This window comes from Tauraco erythrolophus, chromosome 7 (genome assembly GCF_009769465.1).
Source record: "Tauraco erythrolophus isolate bTauEry1 chromosome 7, bTauEry1.pri, whole genome shotgun sequence".
NCBI lineage: Eukaryota > Metazoa > Chordata > Aves > Musophagiformes > Musophagidae > Tauraco > Tauraco erythrolophus.
Window position 1 is genome coordinate 7189370 of NC_141471.1, and position 27256 is coordinate 7216625.

The window sequence follows — 27256 nt, forward strand, 5'->3', positions numbered from 1 at the left end:
AGTGTAGATGTTGCTCAAGCCTGTGCCAAGCGCCACACTCTCCAGCTGAAACACAGCATGCTTCTCCCTTATCACACGATCCGATGCCTCACGGAGGGGCGTGAGGTATATGACTGCTTTCACAACAGTCCAGCCCAGCTGCCAGTTGCACAGGTGTCCTCTTGAGACACAAGACCAGCCTGATGTGCCAGCAGAAGAAGCAGCAAGGTGTTTGGTAGCTGCTGGGACTGAGAGGCCCCCATGCTTCATGACTGATGAAGAAGCAGGTCTGAAGAGGCTGTCAGCCCATTCCTGCTCTTAAAAAGCAGCAATAGCAGCTAATAAAGGCCGCCTTTCTGTCTCCAGTGTAGTGACACCTTACCATGTCTTGTCTTATTCAGGGTGAAAACAAGATTCCATACAAATCTTTACACTAAATCCCTCAAAGACATCGAGACTAAACATTTACTTTTATGAACAGAAGTTGCTTCAACGGTATGACCTGTGCCACATTATATAAGTTAACATCTCCAGTATTCCCACGGCTAACAGCAGTTTTAGAATACTTTCCACAATATCTCATGGATCATTTTTCAGAGTAGAAACATTTGATATCCTGTGATTGCCGACCAGTAGAGGGAGATAGGATCTTGTAGTCAAAAATCCAACAGCAGTCTTTCAAAGGATGCCATTAGAAAAATACGTAGTTCCAGTTTTTCCTCCTTCTTCCACTGATTGCTACTACTTTACACCAAGAGAGGTAAAAAGTAAGCCCTTATATATTCTGGTTTAGCTCTAGCACTACTGAAAACCTGAATTCAAATATTCAAATGCCTTTTTCAAGGCACCAGGCTCATTTGTTTGTTTTTTAAATTAGGAGAAACAGTGATTTAGGTAGGAGTGAAACAGACCCAAGAGAGACAAGTATCTGCAAAATCCTCTCACTTTGAGAAGATTCATGGGCACTGCATGTTTCAAAGCCATGTACTATGCTTTCAGAATGAGAACTGACACAAAGTCCTGAGGTACTGGAAAAGAAGTAGTGTATATATTAAAAATTAAAACACAAAGAACACTTTAGGTACATTCTCCACTGCATACTTAGTCAGCTGTTTTAAAAAAAGCTATTCTATTTTTATATTCCAGACATGTATGCGCACCAGCCAGACTGATCAAGCTGAAGAAATATAACGTGATTTTGAAGATGAAGGCGAAACATTAATACAAAGTGCTAGGAAAACACAGAAAGAAGTATTTTGAAGACCTCCTAGCAGTGTGGCACAGGATAAGCATTCAGATCAACCTGCTCAATGTTTTCTTAAATAACTCTGTAATTTACTAGCGAGAAACCTGTGAAGTTGGAAGACAGCACCAATACTGGAAGAGGACTACTGCTTTAAAATAACATTATGACTTTCATAAATTAAGAATAATGCAACTGAGATTAAATGTAACGGTGCAAAGTCAAAAAAATGCAGTTTGGAGAAAAAAATCTCCTGACCAGTAATCCAGGTTCAAGGTATGGTTCACATTTGTCATATACTAGAGTCTGAATAAATAACTAAAAAGACTCCCCTTCTACCACCTCTGCTTTCAAACACCTGGAGAAGCAGACTGAGAATATGATCCCATGATCATAGGCCAAGGCATGCCTTGTTCTTCTCCAGTTGTAATCCATGACCATCATTAGGGATCATGAATAAGACAGGGATTTTGGTGCAGTGTTGGTGAAAACACAGCTCCAACAATGAAAGCTGGTGTCTGGCATGATTTTATGTAATTCATCAAGAGATCTGGGGAATCCAAAAGGAATGGGTGGTCTGCCCCAATGGCACCAAGATTAACCGGCTCACGGAATAAAGAAAATAGATCTTTCCAATTGCAACAGTGACCGAGCTCAAGTCTTTGATCCAGGTAAATACTGACAGCTGAGAACTCAACAGGTTGTGGTTGTTCTTATAAGGAAGAAATTTTTTACATTGAGGGTGGTGAGGCACTGGAACAGGTTGCCCAGAGAAGTTGTGGATGCCCCATCTCTGGAAGTGTTCAAGGCCAGGTTGGATGAGGCTTTGAGCAACCTGGTGTAGTGGAGGGTGTCCCTGTCCATGGCAGGAAGGTTGGAACTGGTTGATGTTTGAGGTCCCTTCCAACCCCAACCATTCTATGATTCTGTGCCACGTACAAACTCCCAACAGATTATCTCATAGTGTAAGAATAAATATCCCCTGGAATCATAAAGGAAGCTAATAGTCCTTGAGAAGATCTGAAAGAGTGACAGCATGCACTACCATCCCAAATTTGACCTTTCAGGTTATAGGAGTCTGAATTCTGTAGTCCAGAGTTGAAAGTCATTTTTTCTTTTGGGCAGAAGAAAGGGAAAACCAAGAACTTTTTCCCTCTGAGACAGTGAAAAAGTCAACATAATCAACCTTTCAAAGAAGCAAGCTTCTGAGAGACAAAGAAATTTCCGAAAAGGAATGTAGCAAAACAGAGTAAGGAGAAGTATTCATTAGCATTATATCTAAATATAACAGATACTCTTCATTAGAGCTTGCACAATCAGAGTCCATGTGACTGGTGAAATGCAATAGCAGAGGCAGTTGAAAGACTGTATCAAAAGAGTCAAGAGTTGGAAGATGCAAAGAAAATCAACACCACAAACATTTAAACTCTGTAGGATTGATGTCTGTGTGCTTGAAAGCTCTAACACTAGAGGCTTTTTCCATCTCTAAGCACAGATCAGATGTCTTTTCACTACAAAAATCCAGCATACAGTATGGTATATGGAAGACCCCTAGGGAAAAAGAAGGGTCTGTTCCATTGATACCAAGGTGCTTAAGGATGAAAAGTTTCCAGCAGAAGTCTGGCTTTCTGCGTAAAGGAGGAAATAATCTGTCATGAGACACTGATGACTGTTACGTTAGATCAGTTAGCAGCAGGAGGTGCTTTGGCACATGAGCAGAATCTTAACCGCAGCCTCGGTCAAGTTTTAACACAATCCTGATACCGAATAGGATACTTACCTTTGAGGAGTCAGCCAAGGTATCAGAAGCAACACATTGAAGCCTCATTGTGCTCAGAGTCTAAATAGAATCAAGAGATGAAGCGAACTCCCTCACTAGCAAGATGCCTGGATAATCCAAAAACTCTAGTGTGAAGTTAAAGTTGCTTTTTTTGTACTGAGCTGTAACTGAAGCTCCAGTACTTTTAGCCATGCTGCAGAACTCAAGAAGGATGCTGTTGGTCATTGTACAAACAGACTAATATATGTGCAATGCTCTTGATCCACCTTATTCCTTTGCCTCGTTGTGCAGTGTAGGCTTTCCACCTTTTAGATCACAGCACTCAATCTAGCATTACACACAATTATCTGATATGCAAGATGGTTCTGTAAATGTTTTGGGACTAAGTGTCTATTAGATGGTTGCCTCTGACAGGGGAAAGCTGAAGTCTAATTGAGTAGTACATTCCAGACCAAAATTTCTTAATGGGCTTAGTTAAGCCAGAATTGGAGCATCTTTTCAAAGGAAAAATACACCAAAACAAACAAAACCCAAAGCAAGCCCAAACCCAGCAATTTCAAAATCCAGGAAACAAAAAGAAAGCCACAGCTTTCTACCACACTGAAGAACAGATTAGTCTGTTTCTATAGCAGGCAGCTAATGCCTTCTTTTGGCAAACAAACTCTTCAGACAGAGCCAAGAGTCTAGCAGATAATTTACTGATTAAAAGCAAAATGAGAAACTGAAAACAAAAATTTTCTGGAGAATGTAATAATTGCATAATTAAACCACTCAGTCCTAAATTGTCTTACCATTCCCAGGCTCAAAACACCTGGATACTCTTTAGGCTATTGCACAGGGATCTTTACATAAATAGTGTCTTTATGTAAACTCAGATAGCCATGAAGAAGCCAATATAAGCTTGGGCTCCTCTGAAAATTTTTAAGATAGTGATTCCAACTGCAAAACAAATTATATCCTCTCTTGTTCTGCTAGGAAGTCTTCTCCCAGCTCCTCCTCTAGTATAACATGAAAGATACAGATGAAAATGTGGGTTTGTACAGTCAAAGCACAGCATTATGGGAGAATTTCTCTTCAAGAGATCAAATTTCATTTAACACTCAGGAAACACTCATTTAAAAAAAAAAAAGAACGGAAAGCAAAGGCAGACTGAAAGTAGAATACTCACTTGTAGCGTAGTGTCGAAAACAACGAGCTTAGAGCTTGTTGGAACAATGTCATAACACTTGTGTGACCTCATGAATCGCACGTAAATGTCACTTTCCGATTCTTCAAGTGCTGTAAGTAAAAACATTATGTTGTTTTATTTAAGTAACCTTAAAAAAACCCAAACAAACAGTAAAAAACATGCCAAATAAACTGAACACCACTGCATCAGGACAACCCTAAAGCAAAACTCAAATTCACACTTTCAGATCTGGACAGACAGTCACAGTTTTGCACTTTGCACTTCAGATTCATCTTTCCTTACAAATTAAATAGAACAAAGACAAAATGCATTGTTCTTCCTTGATGAGAAAGGACTTCTGTACCGAAGAGTTATATTTAAAAAATTTTGTTTTTCTAACAGCAAACTGTTGGAATATGCATCTGAACTCTAGTTAAGTACAGAGGAAGGCAGTTTGAAACTTCGGAAGTGTCAGGCTTGACTCACTCTAGCTCCTTAAATTAGTATTTCTCCAATCTCATCTCTGTCCAGTCCACTCTTCAGGTAGTAATTTTGTATTTTCTAAAGAGGCAGCAGGCAAGTTACGTAATCAATTCCATTCTCTTCAGCCTACTTCACATACAGCACCGTGAATCCAACACTTTATTTATAAAAACAGGATCCACCTGGCTGGAACGGTTCTAGTGTGGCATGTCTGTAGCAAGGACATGCAAACCAGTTCATGTTAACTTCAGTTTACCTTGCGTTTATCAGAGTTTAGATGCACACACACATATTCTTCAGATCTGCTCAAGTAGGTTCACTTTTTTTTTTCTCCCCAAAAAGCAGTTTGGCCCTCCATTCTGTACAGCAGGTACCTAGAACTTGATCAAGGTTAACCTCTCCATCAGACATGCACCTTTTCGACTCTGTAATAATGCACAGAAACTTGATCATACGTAAAACTTTTCTAGAATGGAGGAAAAAAGAAAAAAAAAACAGAAAAAAAAACAAAAAAAACTTGAAATACCTACTGATTATGGAAGAACTTCTTATTAGGAAGCTAAAAAACTCAAAATCTTCATTTGCTAGATTTGCTCAAAATCAAATCATCTAGCACTGCACAAATTATTTGTCACTTCCACAAAGTGGCTCAAGCACAGCTTCTTTAGTCCAATTCTACAGAATCAAAGCTGGACTTCCCCTGCAAGTGGCTACTCTAGGACACAGGCAGCCTCTTCTACGTACTAAGCAAGTCCTTCATCTCCAACTCTCATTACTCTTTTTTTTTTTAAAAAAAAAGCCTTTTCCCCACTGAAACACAAGCAACTTGAAATAGAAATTCCCGAGAAATACAGAAGAGAGGGTCCAACTGGGAGGAAGCAGCAGAAGAAAAAAAGAAAATAATTTGTTGGATTTATGTTCCTATAAAGGTCAGGACCAGAAGCAAAAATAGCAGGAGCTAGGAAAAATTGATAAGAGATTAGGAAGCCATGTGAGCACATTGATAGGGAAAAGACTAGGCAGACAGACTTGGACTGTGCTGGTGGGAAGCAACCTTTAGGAGACGAACCCAAAGAGGCACTGGTACTAACTCGTCAAGGGCACATACAGAAGAGGTTAAAAAGGGTAGTTGGGGCACAAAACCCCTTGCGTAACTCCAGAACATGCTAACATCTTATCACCTCTAATTTCTGTAATGGCACAAAGAGCTACTGTCTGTACAAAATGAATTTAATGACCCTGTGATAGAATGAGTTGTTGGGGGTTTTTTGGTTTTGTTTTGTTGTTCTTTTTTTTAATACACAAACCACAAACAGGGAGGGGATGAGACACTAAGCATTCAAACCAGAACATTTAGATGACATCCAAGAACTCTGGTCTTTAGGAAGTAAAGGCTGCAGTCCCTGTGTGTAGCATCAGAGTCCTTACTGGACTAATGTGACCAAAACATTTATGACACTACAAACTCTACAATAGTCAGCCTACAGAACAGGACGAAACTAACTTCTTCCCATTTTAGTCCCCTCCCTCCTTCATTAGATGCATTCCAATTGCTGCAAGACAGTAGTCCAACAGTTCTGAACCACCTGCAGACCAAGCCTATTTCCCATGCTGACTGAAACAGAGGTTCTCCAAAACCTTCACCAAGTAGCCAGAAACTACTACAAGTATATGTATCCACAGAAGTTAGTCCTCTAATTCTGAATCTGTACTTCCTATTGAGTCTGTGGCCTTAACAATGTGACTTTATACACAATTAAGTATAATACAGGTAGAAACAAGCATAGGAACACCTCAAATAGTTGATAAACTACAGAAACGCCAACTATTTCTAGCTGAAAAACAATTACACTCTTAGAGCACATCATTGCTCAATGCAGTCTTGCCAACTCACCAACAACTATGCAAATCTGATGTGCCACAATAGCAGGCGCAGTAACTATGAAGCAGGACACGCTGCCAGATTTAATCAGGCATGGCTGTTAACGATGGCCACATTAAGAACTCTGTTTTGACCAGTGCAGTGAAGGTGTGCCTGTAAACCTTCCTCTCACCACACACTCCTACTCTCCAAACCCAGCTTCAACTGGACCTCAACAATCCTCCCCCACTTATGATGCATGGGATTGGTTAGGTGCCACCTCACCTTACGTTGTCTTCCAGCTCAGAGGAGGCACCACGAAGCAACTGCTTCCCAAACTGACACTAGAAAGTTACAGTTAAAAATGTTCGGAAGCATGGGATAGCTGTGAGCACTGTGTACCAGCTGTACAAATAGCTAGGAGATTCCAGCAGGATCTGAACAAGGATTCAATTGTCCAGCTGGAACTGAGGTTCATTTCTACAGAAGATCCTTATACTATAAATAAGTATAACGCACCGCTTTACTAGTTACTAACTAAACATGCAAAACATAAGCAGCACTGATTTAATTCATATGTCCTACATGACTTCATCAGGCGCCTGTTGGAAAGGATATTTCAGTATAAGGGTGGTGAGACTTTGGAATAAATTGCCTGGAGAAGTTGTGGATGCCCCTTCCCTGGAGGTGTTCAAGGCCAGGTTGGACGGAGCCTTGAGTAGCCCGATCTAGTGGAGAGGCGTCCCTGCCCATGACAGGGAGGTTGGATTAGATGATCTCTAAGGTCCCTTCCAGCCTGTGCCATTCTATGATTCTATGATATTTAAAACCTTGTAACACCTTCAGCTACTTGGGATTATTACACAGATGCTGTAGCCTTACTCTCTGTACAGGTATCGTATGTGCTTTATGCACACACAGCTGCTCCAGCGAGCAAAGGGCTCAAGCTGAAGGCTCAGCCCCTCTCAGGGGCGCGCTCACACCCGTCTTTCCTGCACGACGCAAGTGGACAGGGCACAGTCTGCTTTACAGTTCCTGTCACCTTTCAGAAGGCAAACTTGCTGCTTTTGGTTGTATCCAACCACTGCTGTGCTCCAAATACAAGTAATCAAATATAAACACCCTAAATTCCATTAGGATATTTCTACTTTATTACCTATTTATTTTCTAGTTCCAGTCTTAACTTTTTTTCCAATAAATGCTAATCCTTTCTGGCTACTATTAAGCTGCTGCAGCCTTATCCAGTACCTGCAAAGGAGTACTCCCTTCGGATGGATAAGAACAGATGCCCTTCAGCTTGACCTAGAAATCCCACTTAAGTCTCTGCATGTCACCTCTGATCTGCACAGGTGATGATCTGCCCAACATGGAGGTGCTACGGTTATTCTTGCACCATAAAGTCAATAACATACTCAGATGTTGACATGACAAAGGTGTACTACATGAACAAGACGTGACATAAAATCTCTGCTCCTGCTTCAGAAAGTGACTGAGGTATCCAAAAATCAGATCTGCATATGAAGCCTCATTTGCAGAAGCCCCTGTTACACTAACATAATGCTTAAGATGTCCTAAACTATGTCACACTGATGGACCACAGAGGAGAAAGACTACATGCTACAACCCAGGTTCATAGATCACAGACTTCCCAGGCAAGTCCTCCTCCTCCTGGAGTCAAAACTGTGCTAAGCATCATCTATCCTTGACATTCCTGTCAACTGCATTCCCTCTCCCTTGGTCAGATGCCCGATGTATGCCTTTCTCATGTTGCTTCTGGAACAGCTCTTGCAAGGAGTGGGAAGACGGAAAGGCACTAGACGATTACAATTGCCCTGGCACAGGAAAGGCAGATCAGCCTTATGGAACACATTTGCCGGACCTTATCTTAGGTCTAGACCAAGACTTAGGACACTGCCTCCAGCCAAACCTCAGCTTTCTACAGCTCATGATCTGGAAGGTAGTAGGCTCACAGACAGAGCAGATTCTCAGCAGGAAGCATCTTAATCTACAGCAGGATCAGGGGAGAAGAGTTCACTAAAAAGTGGTCGAATGTGTATTTCCATGGGGGCGTTCACTCACAAAAGCTTATTTCTTGAAGATTCATCTGAAAGTTATTTGGGAAGTGGACATGCTCCATGTGCATCCCCTCTCCTCGAGTCATAGCTGAAAGGCAAAAAATAATCCAAATCCCCAGTGTTGTTTTCTGCAACTTTTAATAGACCACAAACAGAAGTCACCTTAAATGTTACAAGATTTTTTTTACAGTTTAACACCTGAAGTTGAGAGCCTTGTCATACAGCCCTTTACAGAGTAAATTCTTTCTTTGCATCGGCATTTTATTTATTCCTACAGGTAAAGATCCTTTAAAGAGTGGAAGATCAATCTATTTTTATTTCTGCCACTCTACTCCCCAATCTTATTCACTTAAGACCAAATGATTTTTTACTTCCTTCAATTCTCCCACCTTTCACTGTAACATGAGACACACTTTAACTTTATTTCAGGCAGTAAATATTATTTACAAAAACATCACAGCTTGCCTTTTTTTTTTTTAACAGATTAACTATTCAGCGATACTGACTCAGAGATTGCAGTGGGACTTGGTACTAAGTATAATTGTCTATTTAGAGAGCTTTAAGGTAGAACTATCATCTGAATACTCCTCATAAATGAAAGGGAAACTTCTGCAGTGTTATTGAAGCCACTTCCTCAGAGATCTACTGAACAGGTACCTTCAGTTCCACTCATACCTTTGCCACCATGCAGGGCGCTTTTCTACCGTAGCTTTCCCCTCAGAATTTCAAGGTCTTCAAAAGAATAAAAAGAAGAGGAAAAAAAAAAGAAGCGCCTGCAGATGGAGAACAGGAACACGTAGTAACACATATGGTCAACACGTATTGAAAAGCTTCCAAATACTGTGACATGAAAGAACTACAGAAAGTTCCTCAGAAGTGTTTACTGCAAACCAGATACTGCTGTATCTCTCTGCTATATTCATACCAGGCTGGCCCAACAACAAGATCCTCAATCGTATGTGCTTCCCAATTTCAACAATACAAAATCATGACCTTCCCTATTATATTTTATATTATAGCTAAATTATGCTCTTTGTATTTCTGCACTAGTATCCAGCCACATTTCAAGTTTCGTCTATGGTTCCAGGAGCATTTGAAAGGAATACATAGGGTTCCACAGACTGTTTTCTCTCATCTCCTTTAAAGAGTTAATTCCACCACAGACCACCATCACACCGCTGCAGCTCCCCGCAGCACCCCTGCTCCTCATGGTTAGATTGAGAGCTGGTAGCTCTACTAATTGTCAAACATTTGAAGAACACAAAGAATCCTTATGGAATTAAACAACTGTTTGAATAACTGACATTTCTAAATTTACTATGAAGTTAATTATCAAATTTTAAAAGCCCTTTAAAAAGCAGGGAAAAACAGCTGACAGCAGTACGTGGAAAAAAAAAAAATACACTCCGCTGTCCAGTTAGGTGAATAACTTGGAGGAAGACAGAAACCACATATATACACAATAATTCCAACATCCCAGCTGATTTTTAATCAGAATCAGCCTAGGAAACTCTGCAACTTTAAAAGCTGAGAGTTTTCTTACAGCAGCACCCAACATTTCAGCTTGACTATTATTAGCATAACCATCTCCCCTCAGCCAGTTCAGATGGTGGATAAAAGAAAATGAGGAAGGGAGTAGAAACGTACTTCTGTGATATTCTCACATGTATTAAATAACCTGGTTACTCGAAAAAACATTTTCTTTTCAGATACTGCACATATACATATCTGTACTTTAGGTTACTCAAAGTCATGCTCCTATTTTACAAAAGTCAAGTAATATGTTGAATATCACAGTTCAGATGCTAGAGAATTAAAACGTTGCAGTCAGAAACAAAAGATATTTTTTATCCCAAAGTTTACTACGGAACTGATCCAACAGCAATACATTAGGTGAAGTTTATTGGTACAATTATACTGATAAACTTTATTGAAAGGTGTCGCACAAGCAAAAGCACTCTATACTATTCTCTTGTGTCATTTAATCACGTAAAACAATTAAGTCTTCTGTTTACATAGAAATAAAAACTCACTGTGATAACGTGTTTGTCTAAGTTGAAAACAAGACTGGAGAGTTGTTCATGTACATCTGGCTTAGGCTGCAATTTAAAAGACCTTTTTCACATCCCCAGCCAACACTCCCTTGTTAGCAAATACAGACTCAACTCTACCTTTCCAAAGGCCAGGTCTAAAGATGTGGCACCACAGCAGCACAAGCAGCAGCACGGCGTAGTAGCAGCAGCTCCTGATCCCTTTTGCACTGGCTGTGTGGTTCCATTCCCTCCCTCGCACTGCTTCTGGATTTATACAAAATTGTTCCACAAGCTGGCTGGAAAAGCTGAATTTGTCACAAGTTATCGGTTTCCTGATAGTGCCAGTTTCAGGTCTGTTTGGCTCCCATATCTAGCCATATGGCAAACAGATTATTCCTGTCCTTTCCTTACGCTAGGAGCTATACAGCACAAGGACACCATCCTTGCTGTGGCAGCTAGCCATTAGATCAGCTTAGCTGTGTCAAATGGTGCCAGAAGACACCAGGGTGACTAATCACTTAAACAAGCCAGCGCGAGTTACCCCCTCTCCCTGCTGTTACAGATAACCCCTGGCAGAGTATACAACAGGTAAAATACGTCATTAACCTTGTAAATTGTTCTTCTACCTGCATTTTTATCTGAAAGTTGTCACCAGAACTGGCTATAACGTTTCTGTTCACCCCCTGTCTGAACTTACCAAATTAGTTCCTTGATAACCTCTCCCACAACTTTCACAATGCAGGAGAAGGTAGTAATTCTAGTGTAAGCCATTAACACATCACCTCTAATAGATCTGAAAAAGCATCCAGAATGGATATTGTTTGCCTACTCCAACAGAAACAGTGACACTATATAGCAAGAACCACAAATTATTCCTCAGATGTTCCTACAAGCTCAACAACCACCCCCTGAAACATGACTTTCAAGGGAAATGGAGTCATCTGAATGAAGAAATGGGGTTTCAAGAACAATGTTCCAGGAATCAAATGTTCAAATAGGATTTAATCAGCATTTCTCAGCTAAGGGGCAGACAGGAACAGATTCTGAAAAGGAATCCAGTACTACACTGTGTACAGCATGTTGCTGTGATCATGAGCAACAGCTTTACTTCAACCTACCTTCTATAAGAGAAATATGACTAATTTGTTATATTTTTAGATAGGTTTGAATGATACACCAATCAAAACGTACATGGTACATCCTGTGAAAGGCACAGGAACTGAGGGACCGGGAGGGAAGAACAAGAAACTGCAATTTGGTCACAGAATAACGCAGTAAGAGGGCATGACTTTTCAGTCTGCTGAGCTGTCTGCTAAGCAGCCAAGAACACTGAAAACAGCAGACAAGAAACAAGACACCAGAAGCTGAATCAATGTCAGACTTGGTAGGAGAAGAATACTAACACAGTTTAAGAAGGGCAAGCACAGAAAAAAGAAGTGATGTTATACTGTATCATTTGATTTCTGTTTATTCAAGAGAAAACTTCTCAGCAAAAAAAATACCCCACCAAAATAACCACCCATGTAATCAGTCACAGTGTAATACTGAGTGGTAAAAAAAGATGGAAAAAGTGGGAAGAGATGGTTACAAGGATGCATACTCTAAGTGGCAGGAGATAAATTTTCATTAAGTTTTTAGAACATGCTTGGCACAACTTTGTTGCAGAGATGGCAACCAAGGCTAGTAAAGGATTACTTCCAATTTTAGACAGGGAAAAAACAGGTTTAAAGTCTACTACATAGGGAGTATTATGATGACAGTGATAGGAGTTAACTATTCCATCACAAGCTGAAAGGATATCAAATCTAAGGAACCAAAAAGAGAGGATGTAGTGACAGAGACAGGATTTTTTTTTTTTTTCTTTCTGAAAGCTGCGAAGAGCTTTAAAATATCCTGGCAGACCACACATTAAAGTTAAACAGTAGCATTATTCATGCAGCCACAGGCTATATAAATGGATGTTGCAGACTGAACATTTCCCACCCCAATCTAAAAGAATGCATGAGCTGGCAGCTAAAGAAAGATCATAGCAAGTTTATAGATGTAAGATACTCTGATACAAAGAAGTGATAGGAAGTGTACCTAGAGATCAGTATCAGAAGCTTCTTCAGTGATCCAAGATTAATTCAATTACATATTACAGCACGAACACAGGGCACAACAGGAAGAATAGGATTTTAAGAAGAAGCATGAGCACACAGAGACAACACTGGTGTAAGCTCACACTACCCTGCTAACTGTATCTCATCCTGCAAATAGGAAGAAAGTCTAGAGGTACACAAAGTAAGAGGGGAGGATGAGTACGTTAGCAGGCAAATGAAAATGAACAGAGAAGTAAGTGCACACTGTCCTGTTGCTCGAGTCTTTGGAAAAAGGTTAACCATTTCTAATAATAGTGACAAGTTAAAATAAACTGTGGCACATCTTAAAACATTTCAATTCAAGAATTATACCTGTAATTACTTAAGACACTTCTGAACATAACATTCAGGATTGTTTGCAGCTGCATCTTTTTTTCTTTGCACATGTTTTAGTATGTCTTTTGAATTCTAGAGTCATGCAACTGTTCAGTCACTTTAGATCATTAAGGTAATTGAGATGTTTTCTCCCATTGTCACGAGGAGTTGCTTGATGCAGAGACAGCAGGTTATTACGTCTGTAAACAGGAGTCACTCCAGTTAAAAACAACCATTCCTGAACTCCGCAAGTTCAGGAAGGAGAATATACAGTACCAGTCAAAAGGAGAGCCAAACAAATTCAAAACCAGTCAGAACTCTTAGGTATGTACTGAAGTAAGTTATTAAAAACAGTGTATTTGTAAGCACCTACAAAAGCAGCTCATCAAAAGCAACGAAGAAAGTCGATATGGTTCTGTCAAGATCAGTTCAGTCTAACCAGTTTTCACTCAGGATAAATCATAGAATGGTTTGGGCTGGAAGGGGTCTTAAAGATCATCTAGTTCCAAACCCCTGCCATGGGCAGGGACACCTTCCGCTAGACTAACTTGCTCAAAGCCCCATCCAACCTGGCATGGAACACTTCCAGGGATGGGGCATCCACAACTCGTCTGGGCAACCTATTGCACTGCTTCGCCACCCTCAGAGGGAAGAATTTCTTCCTTATATCTAATCTAAACCTCCCCTCTTTCAGTTTAAATCTCCATTACCCCTTGACCTATGACTACACGCCCTTGCAAAACGCCCCTCTCCAGCTTTCTTGTACCCTTTAGGTACTGGAAGTGATCAACTAGATAAAAAAAAAGGGCGGGGGAAAAAAAAAAAATCATAGTATGCTTGAGACATTGATTTCAAAGCAAGCTGGGATACTACTACATGTTGAAAAGATAGAGCAGAATAACCACAAAGTAGCTGCATAACAAGCAGTCCCAGCAAAACTAGTAAGATGTCTTTTTTTTCAGTGGGTTTGCAAGACTGGATGACAATTGTGTGTTTTCAAAAATATATGAACTCCAGTTCAAACTCTTCTCGAAGTCAGAACATTTGCAAGGCGAATCTTCTAGGCCAATCTTATGCGAATCAGCTAGTGCAGAATGCCATATAAGCTCATGCTACGTGTCCTTAGTTTTCTACAAGTCACTCTGGAAGAGCTTTTACAGTAGTTTGATATTTCACAGGGAAAACATCGCAAGAGAGTCTCAGAGGATCGGGGCTTTATTTTATTCAGCATTCTCCTTAGTGATGTTCAAAACAGGAACAGAACACGATCCAAAGAGTTTGCAGTACAAGTTAGAAATGGTTGCAAGACTGTAAACCTCAAGACAACTTCAAACTGAATTAGTAAGTGGTTTACCAATATTATCTTTCAGAGAATACCAGAATCTGAAAGGAACACTCAGTTGGATGAGTGCAAATTAGGGAATGACTAAACATAACTACTACTGAGCAAGAACTACCCTGTTATTAATTTGATTTGCTATAGCAAAAGTAGGAAAGAAAAGGCATGGTTTGCTTAACTGAAATACCAAGCAAACAAAAAACCCACCCCAGCTATTAGAGAGTTATTAACGCATTCCAGAAGCTGGTTAGACAGAGCAAAGCAACCTTAGGACATTGTACAGTCTCCTTCCTTAAAGGTCCTAAAAGTGGAACGAGACAAGTGTTCCCAACTGCATAAGCACATCCTGCTTTAGTGAAGAACAAAAAAGGTTATTAATTCCTGAGAATACTTCAAAAGATCCACTTTTCTGATTTGGAGGCTTAAATATCTCCACTTCTTCAAACTTCAATAGTAGCTAAGACTTGTAAGAGAAAACTGATATAAATAGCTGCCTGAAACAATGAAAGATTCAGATGGTGTTTCAATCTTCCTTGTGTTCACAGTACACTTCAAAATCCTGCACTGAATTTTGTTTCTTATTTGTGGAGTTAGTAAGTTCTGGTAAACGGGCAGAGAAGTTAACACTTCTTTTTTACTGTAGCTCTCCACTCGCAGTGTGGATAAGCAAATGATTACATCAGATCTCAGGCAGACAAAATAAAGTGATGAGCAGCTTAAGAAAATTCACATTCCAGAGCTAATTATAGTAACCGAAGTTTCTTGCCCTGGCAGGCAGAGAAATTTATTTGTTTACAAGCAGAAGCTGCCTTGTTTAGGGACTAACTGGTAAACAGTACCAGAAGCCCAGCTGAATACTTTGGAAACAGCTCACTATGGCTTAAATCAACCGTTGGTCAAAGTTAAAGATGGTTGCTTTGAGAAAAGCTACATGATGGTGGCTTTGTGACTCAATGTAGCAACTGGAGCCTGCAATCTAATAACGCTTCTCAGATTTTCACCACAATAAAGAATAAGTTGACCTGAAGAATTTTCTAAAACATGTTCAAGATCTTCCCTTGACAACAAGCACTAGGATTTTTCCCGAAGCATCCCCAAAAGAGATCTAATTTAAGATGTCGCCCGTCTGGAATGCAGGCATGCTCTCCCAGATTGCGAGACGCAGGCCACAACACAAGAACCTAAAAACGGTATTAAGCCTCTGGATATTGGTATCAGCAACCATCAGCTGGAGAGTGGAATTCAAGGAAGGTTTAAGGTATGTGATCAGTGACAGCATAAACCAGACTGTATCCTTAGTATCTATACTTGAAGACCGGTAAACTATTTGGAATTCTGCTATTTCTTTAAAGCAAGCGTAAGTCCTACTATGTACACAGTTTGCACACACTTTAGAACAGAGACAGCCATTTAAGTCATTTAGGAATTAGTTTAAGATCAAACCTAAACAAGCAGCTTAACCAAAGCATTATTCACAAGACAAGCATTTTCAAAAGGAATACACAGCATCTTCACAAGCCACAGTTGTATCCTTACTGAACAGGGCAGTATCTGATCTTTAGGAGATCTTCTACTGAAGACTAACAATCTAAACTCAAAGTAACATTTAAATAATGCTTTAAAGAAGAAATAAATTTGTAGGCTTAAGTCTTAAGGACTTTGGACTATGTTTGCTGGAGAAACAGCTTTCTCAGGTCTAATAAACTGTTGGTCTCAAATCCTGAATGACGACTTACAAAATCCTAACCTGAAGCTTCTAATAATTCAGTATTTACATTTTCATTTCTCTCGTTTTCCCCTTAAACATTTCTTCTCCTTCCCTCCCTATGAATGTCAACATTTCATAAATAGCTATTATTGCTACTTCTCATGAGAATTTATGAATCTGTACGCACATTTTAATAGATCATGAATGACCTGTTTCAATATACCACCCAAGAGATTTACCTGATGGCAGGTGTAGCTTGAAGCTATACAGAAAGAGAACTAGCAGCTTCCTAACTAAAGCAGGTGAGATCCAACACACATTCATAGAATCATATAATGGTTAGAGTTGGAAGGGACCTCAAACATCATCTAGTTCCAATCCCCCTGCCATGGGCAGGGACACCCTCCAGGTGACACCCTGCCATGGGCAGGGACACCCTCCAGGACCAGGTTACCCAAAGCCTCATCCAACCTGGCCTTGAACACTTCCAGGGACGGGGCATCTACAACTTCTCTGGGCAACCTGTTCCAGTGCCTCACCACCCTCAGAGGGAAGAATTTCTTCCTTAGATCTAATCAAAATCTCCCGTCTTTCAGTTTAAAGCCATTGTTCCTTGTCCTGTCACTAAACAACCTTGTAAAATGTCCCTCTCCAGCTTTCCTGTAGGCCCCTTTAGGTACTGGAAGGCTGCTAGAAGGTGTCCCCAGAGCCTTCTCTTCTCCAGGCTGAACAGCCCCAACTCTCTCAGCCTGTCTTCACAGGAGAGGTGCTCCAGCCCTCAGCTCATCTTTGTAGCCCTCCTCTGGACTTGTTCTAACAGTTCCATGTCCTTCTTGTATTGGGGACCCCAGAGCTGAATGCAGTAATTCAATACTATATTGAGATAGTTTTCTGGAATTTTCCTAGTTTAGAGCTGCCTGGCGGAGAAGGACCTGGGGGTGTTGGTTGACTACCGGCTTGATATGAGCCAGCAGTGTGCCCAGGTGGCCAAAAAGGCCAATGGGATACTGGCGTGTATCAAGAATAGTGTGACCAGCAGGAGCAGGGAAGTGATCCTGCCCCTGTACTCGGCACTGGTGAGGCCGCACCTGGAATATTGTGTCCAGTTTTGGGCCCCTCGCTTTAAGAGAGATATTGAGCTCCTGGAGCGAGTCCAAAGAAGGGCGACTAAACTGGTCAAGGGGCTGGAAAATAAAACTTATGAGGAACGGCTGAGGGAGTTGGGGCTGTTTAGCCTGGAGAAGAGGAGGCTGAGGGGAGACCTGATTACGGCCTATAAATACTTGAGAAAAGATGGTGGGGAGTTAGGGGAAGGGCTCTTACATTAGTGATGGGAGATAGAACAAGAGGAAATGGGCATAAGCTTAGTCAGGGGAGATTCAGGTTGGATGTTAGGAAGTATTTCTTCTCTGAAAGGGTTGTCAGCCACTGGAATAAGCTGCCCAGGGAAGTGGTTGAGTCCCCATCCCTGGATGTGTTTAAGAAAAGGGTGGATGAGCTACTTGAGGATATGGTTTAATGGGGATTAGGGATGGTTGGACTCGATGATCTCTAAGGTCTTTTCCAACCTAGAAATCTATGAAATCTATGAAATCTATGAACTTCTATTGACCCATTATCTATACCACAAACTGCAACTTCACCCAAAGCTGATTTTCCTCTGAACTCATACAATGCCCATACAGAGCACCATTGGGTATTTTGGGGCGGGGGGGGGGGGGGGGGGGGGGTGGGTGGGTTGTTGATTTGTTGTTTTTTTTTTTTTCTTTGCTTTAGTTTGATTTTTGAAAGAAACTGACTCAAAAACACTCGGAAGTTCAAGCAAGACTATGGCAGGAGAGATACATACAACTGCTTGTGTAGAGCAAAACATTCACCTCCTGCACTATGGCATTCAGAGTCTTTTATTACAGGCCACCACACAATTCCTTTCACTGAGTGACCCCACTCCATCCCGAAGTAATTCAAAGCATTAGAAATCTATCCTACAAACTCACTCCTAGAGTAACTATGCTGAAAGTTAAAGCACTATTTCAAAGTTTATACAGGAAGAGTTTACATCCATTTGTTCTTGTGCCAATGTCGTTCTTCAGTTAATTCTCCCCCTTGGTGTTTACCCCCTTCCCACCCCTTACAGGATGTTTTCATACATACAGTGTTATCACATCCTGTCTTGGCTTTCCTTTTACTAAGCTGAATGACCAAAGCCTTTTAGTTTCCTCCTTTAATGCAAGTTCTATATTCTTGGTCTTATGAATGGCCCTTCCACACCTATGGCAGTTTGCTCCCTCCTCTAGCACCTCAGGTATCTTCTTCCTCCATGTCTTTGCATCAGTAGAAATTCATCAAATAAAGTAAGCAGAAAAGAAAATAACATTGAAAGGGAATGGTAGGAAAAAAAAGTTTGATTCTGTTTCTGAAAACACCCAGTGTCAAAACTAAATACTCAGTCATAATACACAGAAAAATTAAAATAATATTAAAAAAAAACTTTAAAAAAATCACCCTAAAAAAAGGCAAAACTCCTCTCACGTCACAAATAAAACTACTGGTCTACAGAATATGAAAATTGCTTTTAGACAAAATGCAGGAGTGGCATTTAACTTCTGCCAGTGTCAAAGCTGGCAAATTCACCAAACTGGTTGACATAAACAGTAAAAAACATATAAAATTCAGCTGAGGAGAACAGAATCTAAAAAAAAGTTAGATTTATTCAAACAATATTCGAAAGCTGCCTTGAAGATATCCACACCACATTCAAAAAACCTATTAGATGTGGTTCACTCTTAGAAGGACAGGGTTATTTAAGCTTTCCAAAGCTCCATCTAGATGCCAAGCTGGATACCTAAAAGTCAAATTCAGCTTTGCTCTAACATAGTTATGCTTGTGTTTGTATTGAACTGCTTTGGTTATATGTTAATCCTAGCCACTGCTGCAAGCCTTCCACAGAAGGATTTCCCCCTAAACTCCCAGGTTTTCATTTTGTCAGTCTTCTCTACTGGTAAAAGAGTCGCTCGCAGTAAAGCCAACCACAACATGCATCCAAAGGCAGTCTCAGCACGGACAGGTACATTTTGTTTCAAGACACAAGAACTGTTACAGAAAACAGTGCCACTAACTCCTGTACTTATGTTGGAAACACTACATTCCTTAAGATATTTTGGATTTATCTACTTCCTCCCAAACCCATGCAAAGCTACCATAGTTGTAAGTTCTGGGTCAAAATATTCAAATCAATAAAGTAACTGCAGACAGCTTAAGTGCTACCCAAAGAGCAAGCTCCTAACAAAAGCAGTGCTGATGTAGGTGACCTCAGTTAAAGGCTCTACAAAGCACTGTGATCATCCATGCTCCATTATCAAAAACACAGCACACGTTACAAAAAGTCCTATCTTAAAGGACAGTCACATCTGTTGCAGATGATTAGTAAGCAGAAACATTTCTTATGATTGTTTAGCAACAGCTATATTGAGCCAATTTACGCAAATATTCCACTGTCCTTCTTGTCACATTGGCATTACTTCAGTTTAAACCAAGTACTCAGTCATGCCCCAAGGCACTTAGTTTTCCAAGAGCACTGAGTTCATCACAACAGCCAAATTTAACAGTTGAGGTTATCCAACCACCAAAACAATAATATTGTCTCATCCCTACTGCCCTCCCTGTATATGCAGGGCACTGGGGAGGTGTATCAGATAGAACATTGCAGACCACCACACAGGAAGTTTCTTGAGGTAAGGACTCTACAGTCACCGCACTCAATGCTGGTAACGCTCAGCAAAGGAGTCACGGGCAAGTGACAGCATCTTGTAGTCATGTGTAAGGCAACACTGATACTGTCACATCTTCCACGTCTATCATTACTCAAGCACACAAGCGGTCAACTCAATAACTCTACATCAGGGGGTTCTCAGGACACTTGCAAGTTGAGATGATACTGCCCAAAACCCATGACCTTATATCAAGCAGTTTACTAACTGTGACAGCTCACTATCAAACCAGACAGCTTCTGCATCCAGGAAGTTCTGCATGGAAGTTATCAGCAGAGTTGACATTGTCCCTCATCTGATGCAGACGAAAGTGACAGCCCTGGCAAGAGTGGCCAGTAAAGGCGTTTCACACTTTACTATGTGAAGTAAAACAGCACTTCACATAGACCACCCAACACTAACATGTGCACGTACACCCGAAGCAGTAATGTCTTTCAAGTGGAGGAGAACATCAGGTTGTCTTACTACTCCTCATAGACAGCCGCCAGCCAATAATGGCTTTCACTTAGGAGATAATGTTTGCAAATCACACAGGTGCAACACGCCCGGGACACAGCCACCCAACACTTCCTGTAGAACTGTTTCCAGTTGCTTGCAGCTTTGCCAAAGCAACTACATGAACTCATTGCCATGGTAAGCATTTTTCCATAGTCGTTTTTTTATTTCCCTAGGAAGGCTCAGCCAGAATGGTTTCACTGTTTTCCAGAAGTAGTTAGGGAAAATAAATGTTTTGACCACATTAAAAGTATCTGAAAGCTTTTTCATCACGAAGCTCCTGCATCCCCCAAGACCCAGAGCAGACAGTTGTAGAGCATGCCCTCTGTAACAGGACTGTATCTTTTGCTGTACTAAAACATCACTTCCCAGATTGGTAAGGCTTAAAAAGTTTTGTTTCCTGAGAAAGACTGCACGTTTTAGCTGTTATGAGCTGGTTATTTCCTAGTCAAGACAGAGTGGGGCTCTCCTAATTGTAAGGCTAAATTCCATGTTAAGAATAAGAGAGTCGTATCTTACGTAGGAGCAGGAGAACAGGACTGGTCAGAGATAGTAAGCACTGGGCTGGGAAGGACAATCACGTGCAATACTTGCGCAAGGTGAAGATGGATGTGTGGATTGTGGGAACAGTCTTCATCTAAGACAACGAAACTCCCAATAGCTTCTTTTGCGCTGCTCAGTTAAAGTTTTATACTTTCAATTACCTATCATTTTATACATAATTTTCACCTTTCAATGTTGAAGATGGACATTTCCAGGAGAGGGAAAAAAAAAAAATCTATGATGTTACTATATAGCAAAGTGGCAAAGGACATGAGGCTGCCTAGGACAGTGGAGCACTTGATCATAATTTCTTGCATAAACTAATAAAGCTAAACATTTGATCACTCTGGATATGTTACTCTAACAACTCTGGAAAGTACGTTGCAGGAAAGGTCATCGTCCCCTTGGTACCCTTTGTTGCACAATAACACAAAAATGTAAGGTGAGTAAATTCAGTGGAGTAAGTGATTGTCTATAGGTTCAGGTACGTGTTCAGTACTTCAGATGAGAGAGACAGAACAAAAAGCACTAGGAAGTAGAAAGATTTTTTAGAATCTGCTATTGTGCCTCATATTACACCACAAAGTGACTCTAAAGCAGGAATAGAAAATAATCCCAAACTCTAAGACCATATGAAGTCTATTAATACCAATTATCACCTCTGCTTAATAATTTCTTGCTATGTCCACTGAGGATTCTAATCTGTGGTGGGAAAGTTCATGTCAAACATACCTTATCACTATCCCCATGTACCCTGATATCTCAAAGCACATCTTGTGGGCAAAACGCAGTTTCGGTGTGTCAGACAGCATCAGCTTTAACAATCACATAATGTGTATTAGACATTAATTACAGTTGGAAAAGAATGCCTTTACTGTCTCCTAACCCGAGCACTTGATCCTTCAGGCTTAAGAATTAAACAAAACCTAGTATGCACATTGACATGCATTTTGTTACAAGCTTCTTTTAACTATTTTTGTCCTGAAAGTGACATCTGTGGCCATACCTTGATTCAGACATTCAGCTGACAGTGGGAGGCTGGCAGACAGGAAGAGCTTGGGAAGAAAGTACTTTTAAAAAGAAATAAAAAGAAAATCTGCAGAGCAGGGAAGGAATGACCCCAGACACAACTATGAGTTAAGAGGAGATGCAATTACTGGTTAAAGTCTATTTCAGGGGACAGCCAGAAACGAGCACGTGACGGAAGAGATGGCTGATACAGGACGAGCAAGATGAAGGCCAGAGCATTGCTAGGAGAGATTCCACTCTAATGCCAACTGTTCAGCAAATAACTGTCTAAACGTTGCTTTGTGCAACGATTCAGAGAAGCAGAGCATTCAAGAGCCAGTGCATCAGTCCCAGGACACTGATGCTACTACTGCTGCATGCACTTGCAGGATTTTTTTCCAGACTAGGAATTGAACACAGAGACAGGAGAACTCTGCAATTAACTCCGTCTGCAGAAACTACCTCAGAAAGACTCCCTGAGTTAGCAGATGCAACAGAAAAGCAGTTAATTCTGCTTTCAGTAGCTACTGATTTATTATCCCAGCTGAGCAAATGGAAGAGATTCACATGGAACAAAACTAGCTTCCAAAATAACACAAAATAAAACTACACCAATTGAACCAATACAATGGACAGGCACGTGTTTGCTACTCTAGTCCAGTTTCTCCTCTCACAGCACAGGTAGCTGTTGGTACACAACCATTGCTGGAATTCCAGCTTAACAAATGAAAGCTAGTAAGTGTAAATCGTTAACTAATGCCCTCTTTCATATTAGATCTTCAGAATAATTTCTCCTTGCTCTTTTCCAAGCTCATTGTATCTTCCATAAAATAAGACCCAGAACAACTCTTGACATTGATCAGAAGTAAAAACAACCTTAATATAGAAACCTGATTGCACAAAAACTAGGGCTGAACAAGCAAACCCACCACACGCATGAAGATAACCAGTTTTTGATCATTTGTGTACCTTCATGAGATGTGCCTCAGCACTCACCTATTTCAGGCCACAACAAGAAACTCCACACCCATCAACAGGTAGCTTTCATGCTTTTTGAGGAGATGTAGGTAGATCATCCCCACCCTCAGAATACTGAGCAGGATGAGTTCAGAATATTTTACTCTAATAAGCTTTCTGCTTATTTTTAAACAGAGCATTCTTTAGTTGAAGAGACTTCTGACAAGAGAGTTTTCACTTTCGTGCTCTGCTGTTGGGAAAAAGGTCCTTTAGGGAGTTCTAAGTAAAACAAATACCGACTGGCCTATCCAGTCCTTCTCCTCTGTGCACATCATCAGCCTGTGGCCTGTCCCGTCTCAGCTGTACTGCAGCTGATGCTGTTTAACAGCATCTCACCAAGATTTGCTCTTACACATCACAAGAGCAGCATTATTAAGCCAATGGTAGACAGAACTAGTGGCCACCAACAAGAAGTTGCAGTGATCCTAGAGAATCCAGCCAGATATATGAAGTAAAGACATTTTAAACCAAAAAGAGGATGACTGGCACTTCTGTTTGCGACAATGACATCATGTCTAATACCGTCCACGCCAGTTATGTACAAAATAGTTTACATACATTCTTTGTATAGAATGAAAAAAATTGTCCTGCAGTTGACAGCACCATTTTATTTAGAAATCACATCATCAGGCTTAGACTCCACATATTTCATCATGGTACTACTTAGACTATAAATCTTTCTAGTACCATTTTTTCAATTTAACACTCTTAATTAGAATACAAATGAAATGAATGCCTTCTGTGCTTTCAAATTCTCATTTGTGTAACCTTTGAGGGCAATGACAAACAAAAATCTGTTTCAGCATTCAGTGCACACACTGAGCCTCATTTTTCAGCTCCTTTTATTAAGCTCTCTGTTTCAAGAAAACAGCAGCACAATTTCATACACAAGATAGTTAGCAACTGTTGATGGACACAGAAACTGGAAAGCTGGCGGGAGGAAATACACAAAAGTAAAGGCAGTCAGAAAAGCAGTTTCAAAACAAGTTTCCAATTTCTCTTTAACTCACAATTTTAGGTATCAGCGGAGAGTGAGTTTGCACAAAAGATCCTCAGTTACAGTGCGGCTACCAGCCACATAATGAAATCTCACCAAGATTTCAAAGAAGTTTCTCAACTTCTGAGCACTCACTACTTGTCATCCAACAAAAAAGCGAACACCATCAGATGTCATTTTACTCCCCCACCCCAATATTAGCACAAATACTGTTACAGCAACTAGTGCAGAAATTTAGGTCATAAAACACATACTGCAACTAAGCTGCTGCATTTCCATCTGCATCTCAATTTACTATGACTCTCCTTCTATAGGCCTCCTCACATAGAAGCATCCTGGACAGTAAGTTTGGGTCTGACATCAATGCTCTTAATTTTACTCACATCTTACCTTCTGAATACAGCACTCTACATTCCTTCCTCTTGACTTCAAAATTAGGCATAAAACTAGGTTTTCATTAAGTCTGAAAGGCTAGTAAGGTGACTGCTTCCTTTCAAAATTCACATACTACTTTAAACCGGTCACAAGTTTACCATTAAGCATTATCTTTTGACACATCCCTGAACTGCTCTCGCTCTCACCCACCCAGCTGGAGTACCCGCAGACAAAGCCTTAGTTTCAAGGCTAAATAAATTGAGAGACAAAGCAAAGCAGAAGCTTGAAAACCAGGAAAAAGATTTTTAAAAATTACCAAACTTTCTGAAGGACTCGGGCTACCTTACTGCAGTGTTTAAGAAGACACATACAGATATTCATTCTAATCAAGTGTCTCCAAATAATGCTATGTTACACTATTAAAATTACAAAGGTGTCTCAAAGCCGAGTTTGTTTTTTTTTTAATCCAGACATTCATTACATATATCTAAATTTATAAGATGTTTAAAGTAGCTTTTAAGATGGCTTAACTATTAGCAGTTCAGCAGGTTTTAGGATCTCCTACCTAGCAGTAACAAGCTTTATGTAAAAAGAATAACATAAGTCGGTAACTTTTCAACTCTCCATAAGCGCAAAGTGAAAGCCTAACTAAAAATAGATAAACGATATGCAGAAAATAAGCTACAAGTTAGCAACAAACCCCTTGCACCAAATATTCACATTTAATCATGTTCAGGATTCACAAGGGCACAAGTATTTCATTGCAATTCAAACTCTGTCTGGACTCCTGAAAAAAAAAAAAAGCTTAAAGAATCCAGTTGTTAAGAGCTTCCTTTTCTCACGCACGGAAAGCTTAAAATAAAAGGTGTTACTTTTTCAGACCAGTCAGTCCTATAACTGCAGAAAGCATGCTGGTAACCAAGAAGCTGGCTTATTAGCTTACTGACTAAGAGATTTCTTTTCACAGAACAACTCAGCCTACTATTTTCAAAGTTTTCCTTAAATATTTGTCCTACATTGTACAATAACAGTTAACAACTACAAAAAAACCCAACACATCTCAAAGTCTTAACCACTTTACAATACTGAGTACAGAGATTAACTGTGCGTCCACATCTGCATTCACTAATCTAATCCTTACTGAAAACAAAAGCTCAAGATACTCAACGCGGATCTTTCAGAGGTAAGCGAATGCTTTGTGCAAGTCTGAGAAAAAACATTCATGCTTCTCCGCAGCAGTTTGGTGCTTGCAAGATATAAAAAACTGCCAGGAGTTCCCCTATCAAGAACAGCACACTGTTAAAACCGCAGCCTTTAATAGGACAGAGAAGAACAACGTAAGAGAACAGCCACATTAGGAAAATTTATCTTACAGCTGCCCGCTTTAAACAGATGCACGCATATCCATAAGGAGAAGAAGCTTTAGTTGAAAAAGATTTCCATCATTACTCGCACCTCGCGCTCAAAGTCTATATTTGGTATCGCAGACGTATCCGAGTGCTTCAAAGGCAGGAGAAGAGGATGGCACGAAGGCTGCCTTGCCCCCAGCGCGGGGACCCTGCCCGCCTGGAACTGCGGATGAACCGCACGCCCGGCCGGCGCGGCCGCGGCCCGGGAGGCGCGGGAATGTGCTGCCATCGGCTGCGGCCGAGTCGGGCTGGAGCCGCAGCCCGGGCTGCGGCCGCCGGGACAAAAGGACAGCAGAGGGATCGGGCCGGAGCGGGAAGGCTGCGACCCGCCCTGCAAGGACACGGCCAGCACAGGCGGCGGCACCGCGGCCGGCCCGGGCACGGCGCGGCCCCCTCCCCGGGGATACCCCGCTCCCCTCCCTCTGCCCAGACCCCGCTGGGTATGTGGGTGCCCACCGACTCCCCCCCTCCCCTTTAATTTTTACCTTCATCTTCGAGCTCTAGTTTCTCCAGCATCCCTTCGGAGGCGGCCGGGAGCTGAGAGGGAGCCGGAGCCGCTGCCGCAGCCGCCGCCTGCGGGAGGGAAGAGAGGAGAAGGAGATGAGCATCCAGGCGCGGACTCACCGGCCCCGCGGCGGCATCGGAGCAGCGCGGCGCGGCGGAGGGGAGTGGCAGCGCCGGGGCGACTGGCGCGGCTCCCGCCGAGCGCTGAGGGGAGAGAGGGCGGGACGGCGCTGAGGCCGGGCGGCGGCGGCTGCCCCTCGGCCTCCCGCACACGCGCGGCTCGCTGCCTCTCGCACACACCCCGCGCACACTGAGGGGGGAGGAACCGGGGCTCGCCCTTCCTCCCCCCCTCGGCGGCGGCTGCGCCCGGCCCGTTAACCCTACGGCCCCCGGGCTCCCCGCCGCCTTGCCTCCTGCAGGCGCCGCCTCTCCCCCGCACGGAGGGAGCGGCCGTTGGCGGCCTTTGGGCGCACGGGGAGGCCGGACGCCCTTTGGCAGGACAGCACTTCCCGCCGCACCGCGCCGCCGCCTCTCCCCCGCCCCCCCCCCCGGTGGAAGGGTTGGTACGCTCCATTTTGCTGCAGTCCAGCCCGTCGGTCGGCAGCGGGCGGGGAAGGTAGCTACCACTTCCGCACTCGGAGGGGGAGGAGTGAGAGGTTCACTGCCCCCAGAGCGCTGCCAGACCCACCGCCTGTCGCAGCGCGCTCTGCAAGCTCGGCTGTCCGCCGGGCTGCGTTAGAGCAGAGCGGGGCCAGAGGGGGCGGAGGCGCGGAAAGCCCTCGGCTCCCCCCGCGACGCGGGGTTGGTATGCTCCTGCGCGCTCACCTGCGAGGCGGCGGCGGGGGAGCCGACAGTTCCACTGCCCTGCGGGGGGGGTGAGGGGTTTTCCCCGGTCTGTGACAGGGAGCTCCCGCCGCGGGCCGAGCCGCCATCCCGCAGTACCCGCTCTGGGAACAGATGCGCTTATTTCCATTTAAAACGTTCGAGAAGTTACAATTCAAGATTAGCCCGAA

At 42.1% G+C, this 27256-nt stretch overlaps 1 protein-coding gene across 4 annotated transcripts in view; it reads right to left on the reverse strand.

The window, feature by feature from the left end:
* Positions 1-27256, reverse strand: part of PRKAG2 (protein kinase AMP-activated non-catalytic subunit gamma 2) — a 159619-nt gene that overhangs the window by 24758 nt on the left and 107605 nt on the right. For 2 of the 4 annotated variants that reach the window (XM_086615057.1, XM_086615055.1), the window contains 2 exons: positions 26225-26312; positions 4171-4280 (listed from right to left, as the gene is read on the reverse strand). In XM_086615057.1, coding sequence (XP_086471183.1) covers positions 4171-4280; positions 26225-26312 — 198 coding nt within the window. Of the gene's footprint in view, positions 1-4170; positions 4281-9264; positions 9273-26224; positions 26313-27256 lie in introns of those variants that run through there. The other 2 variants (XM_086615058.1, XM_086615056.1) reach the window with 2 other exon arrangements.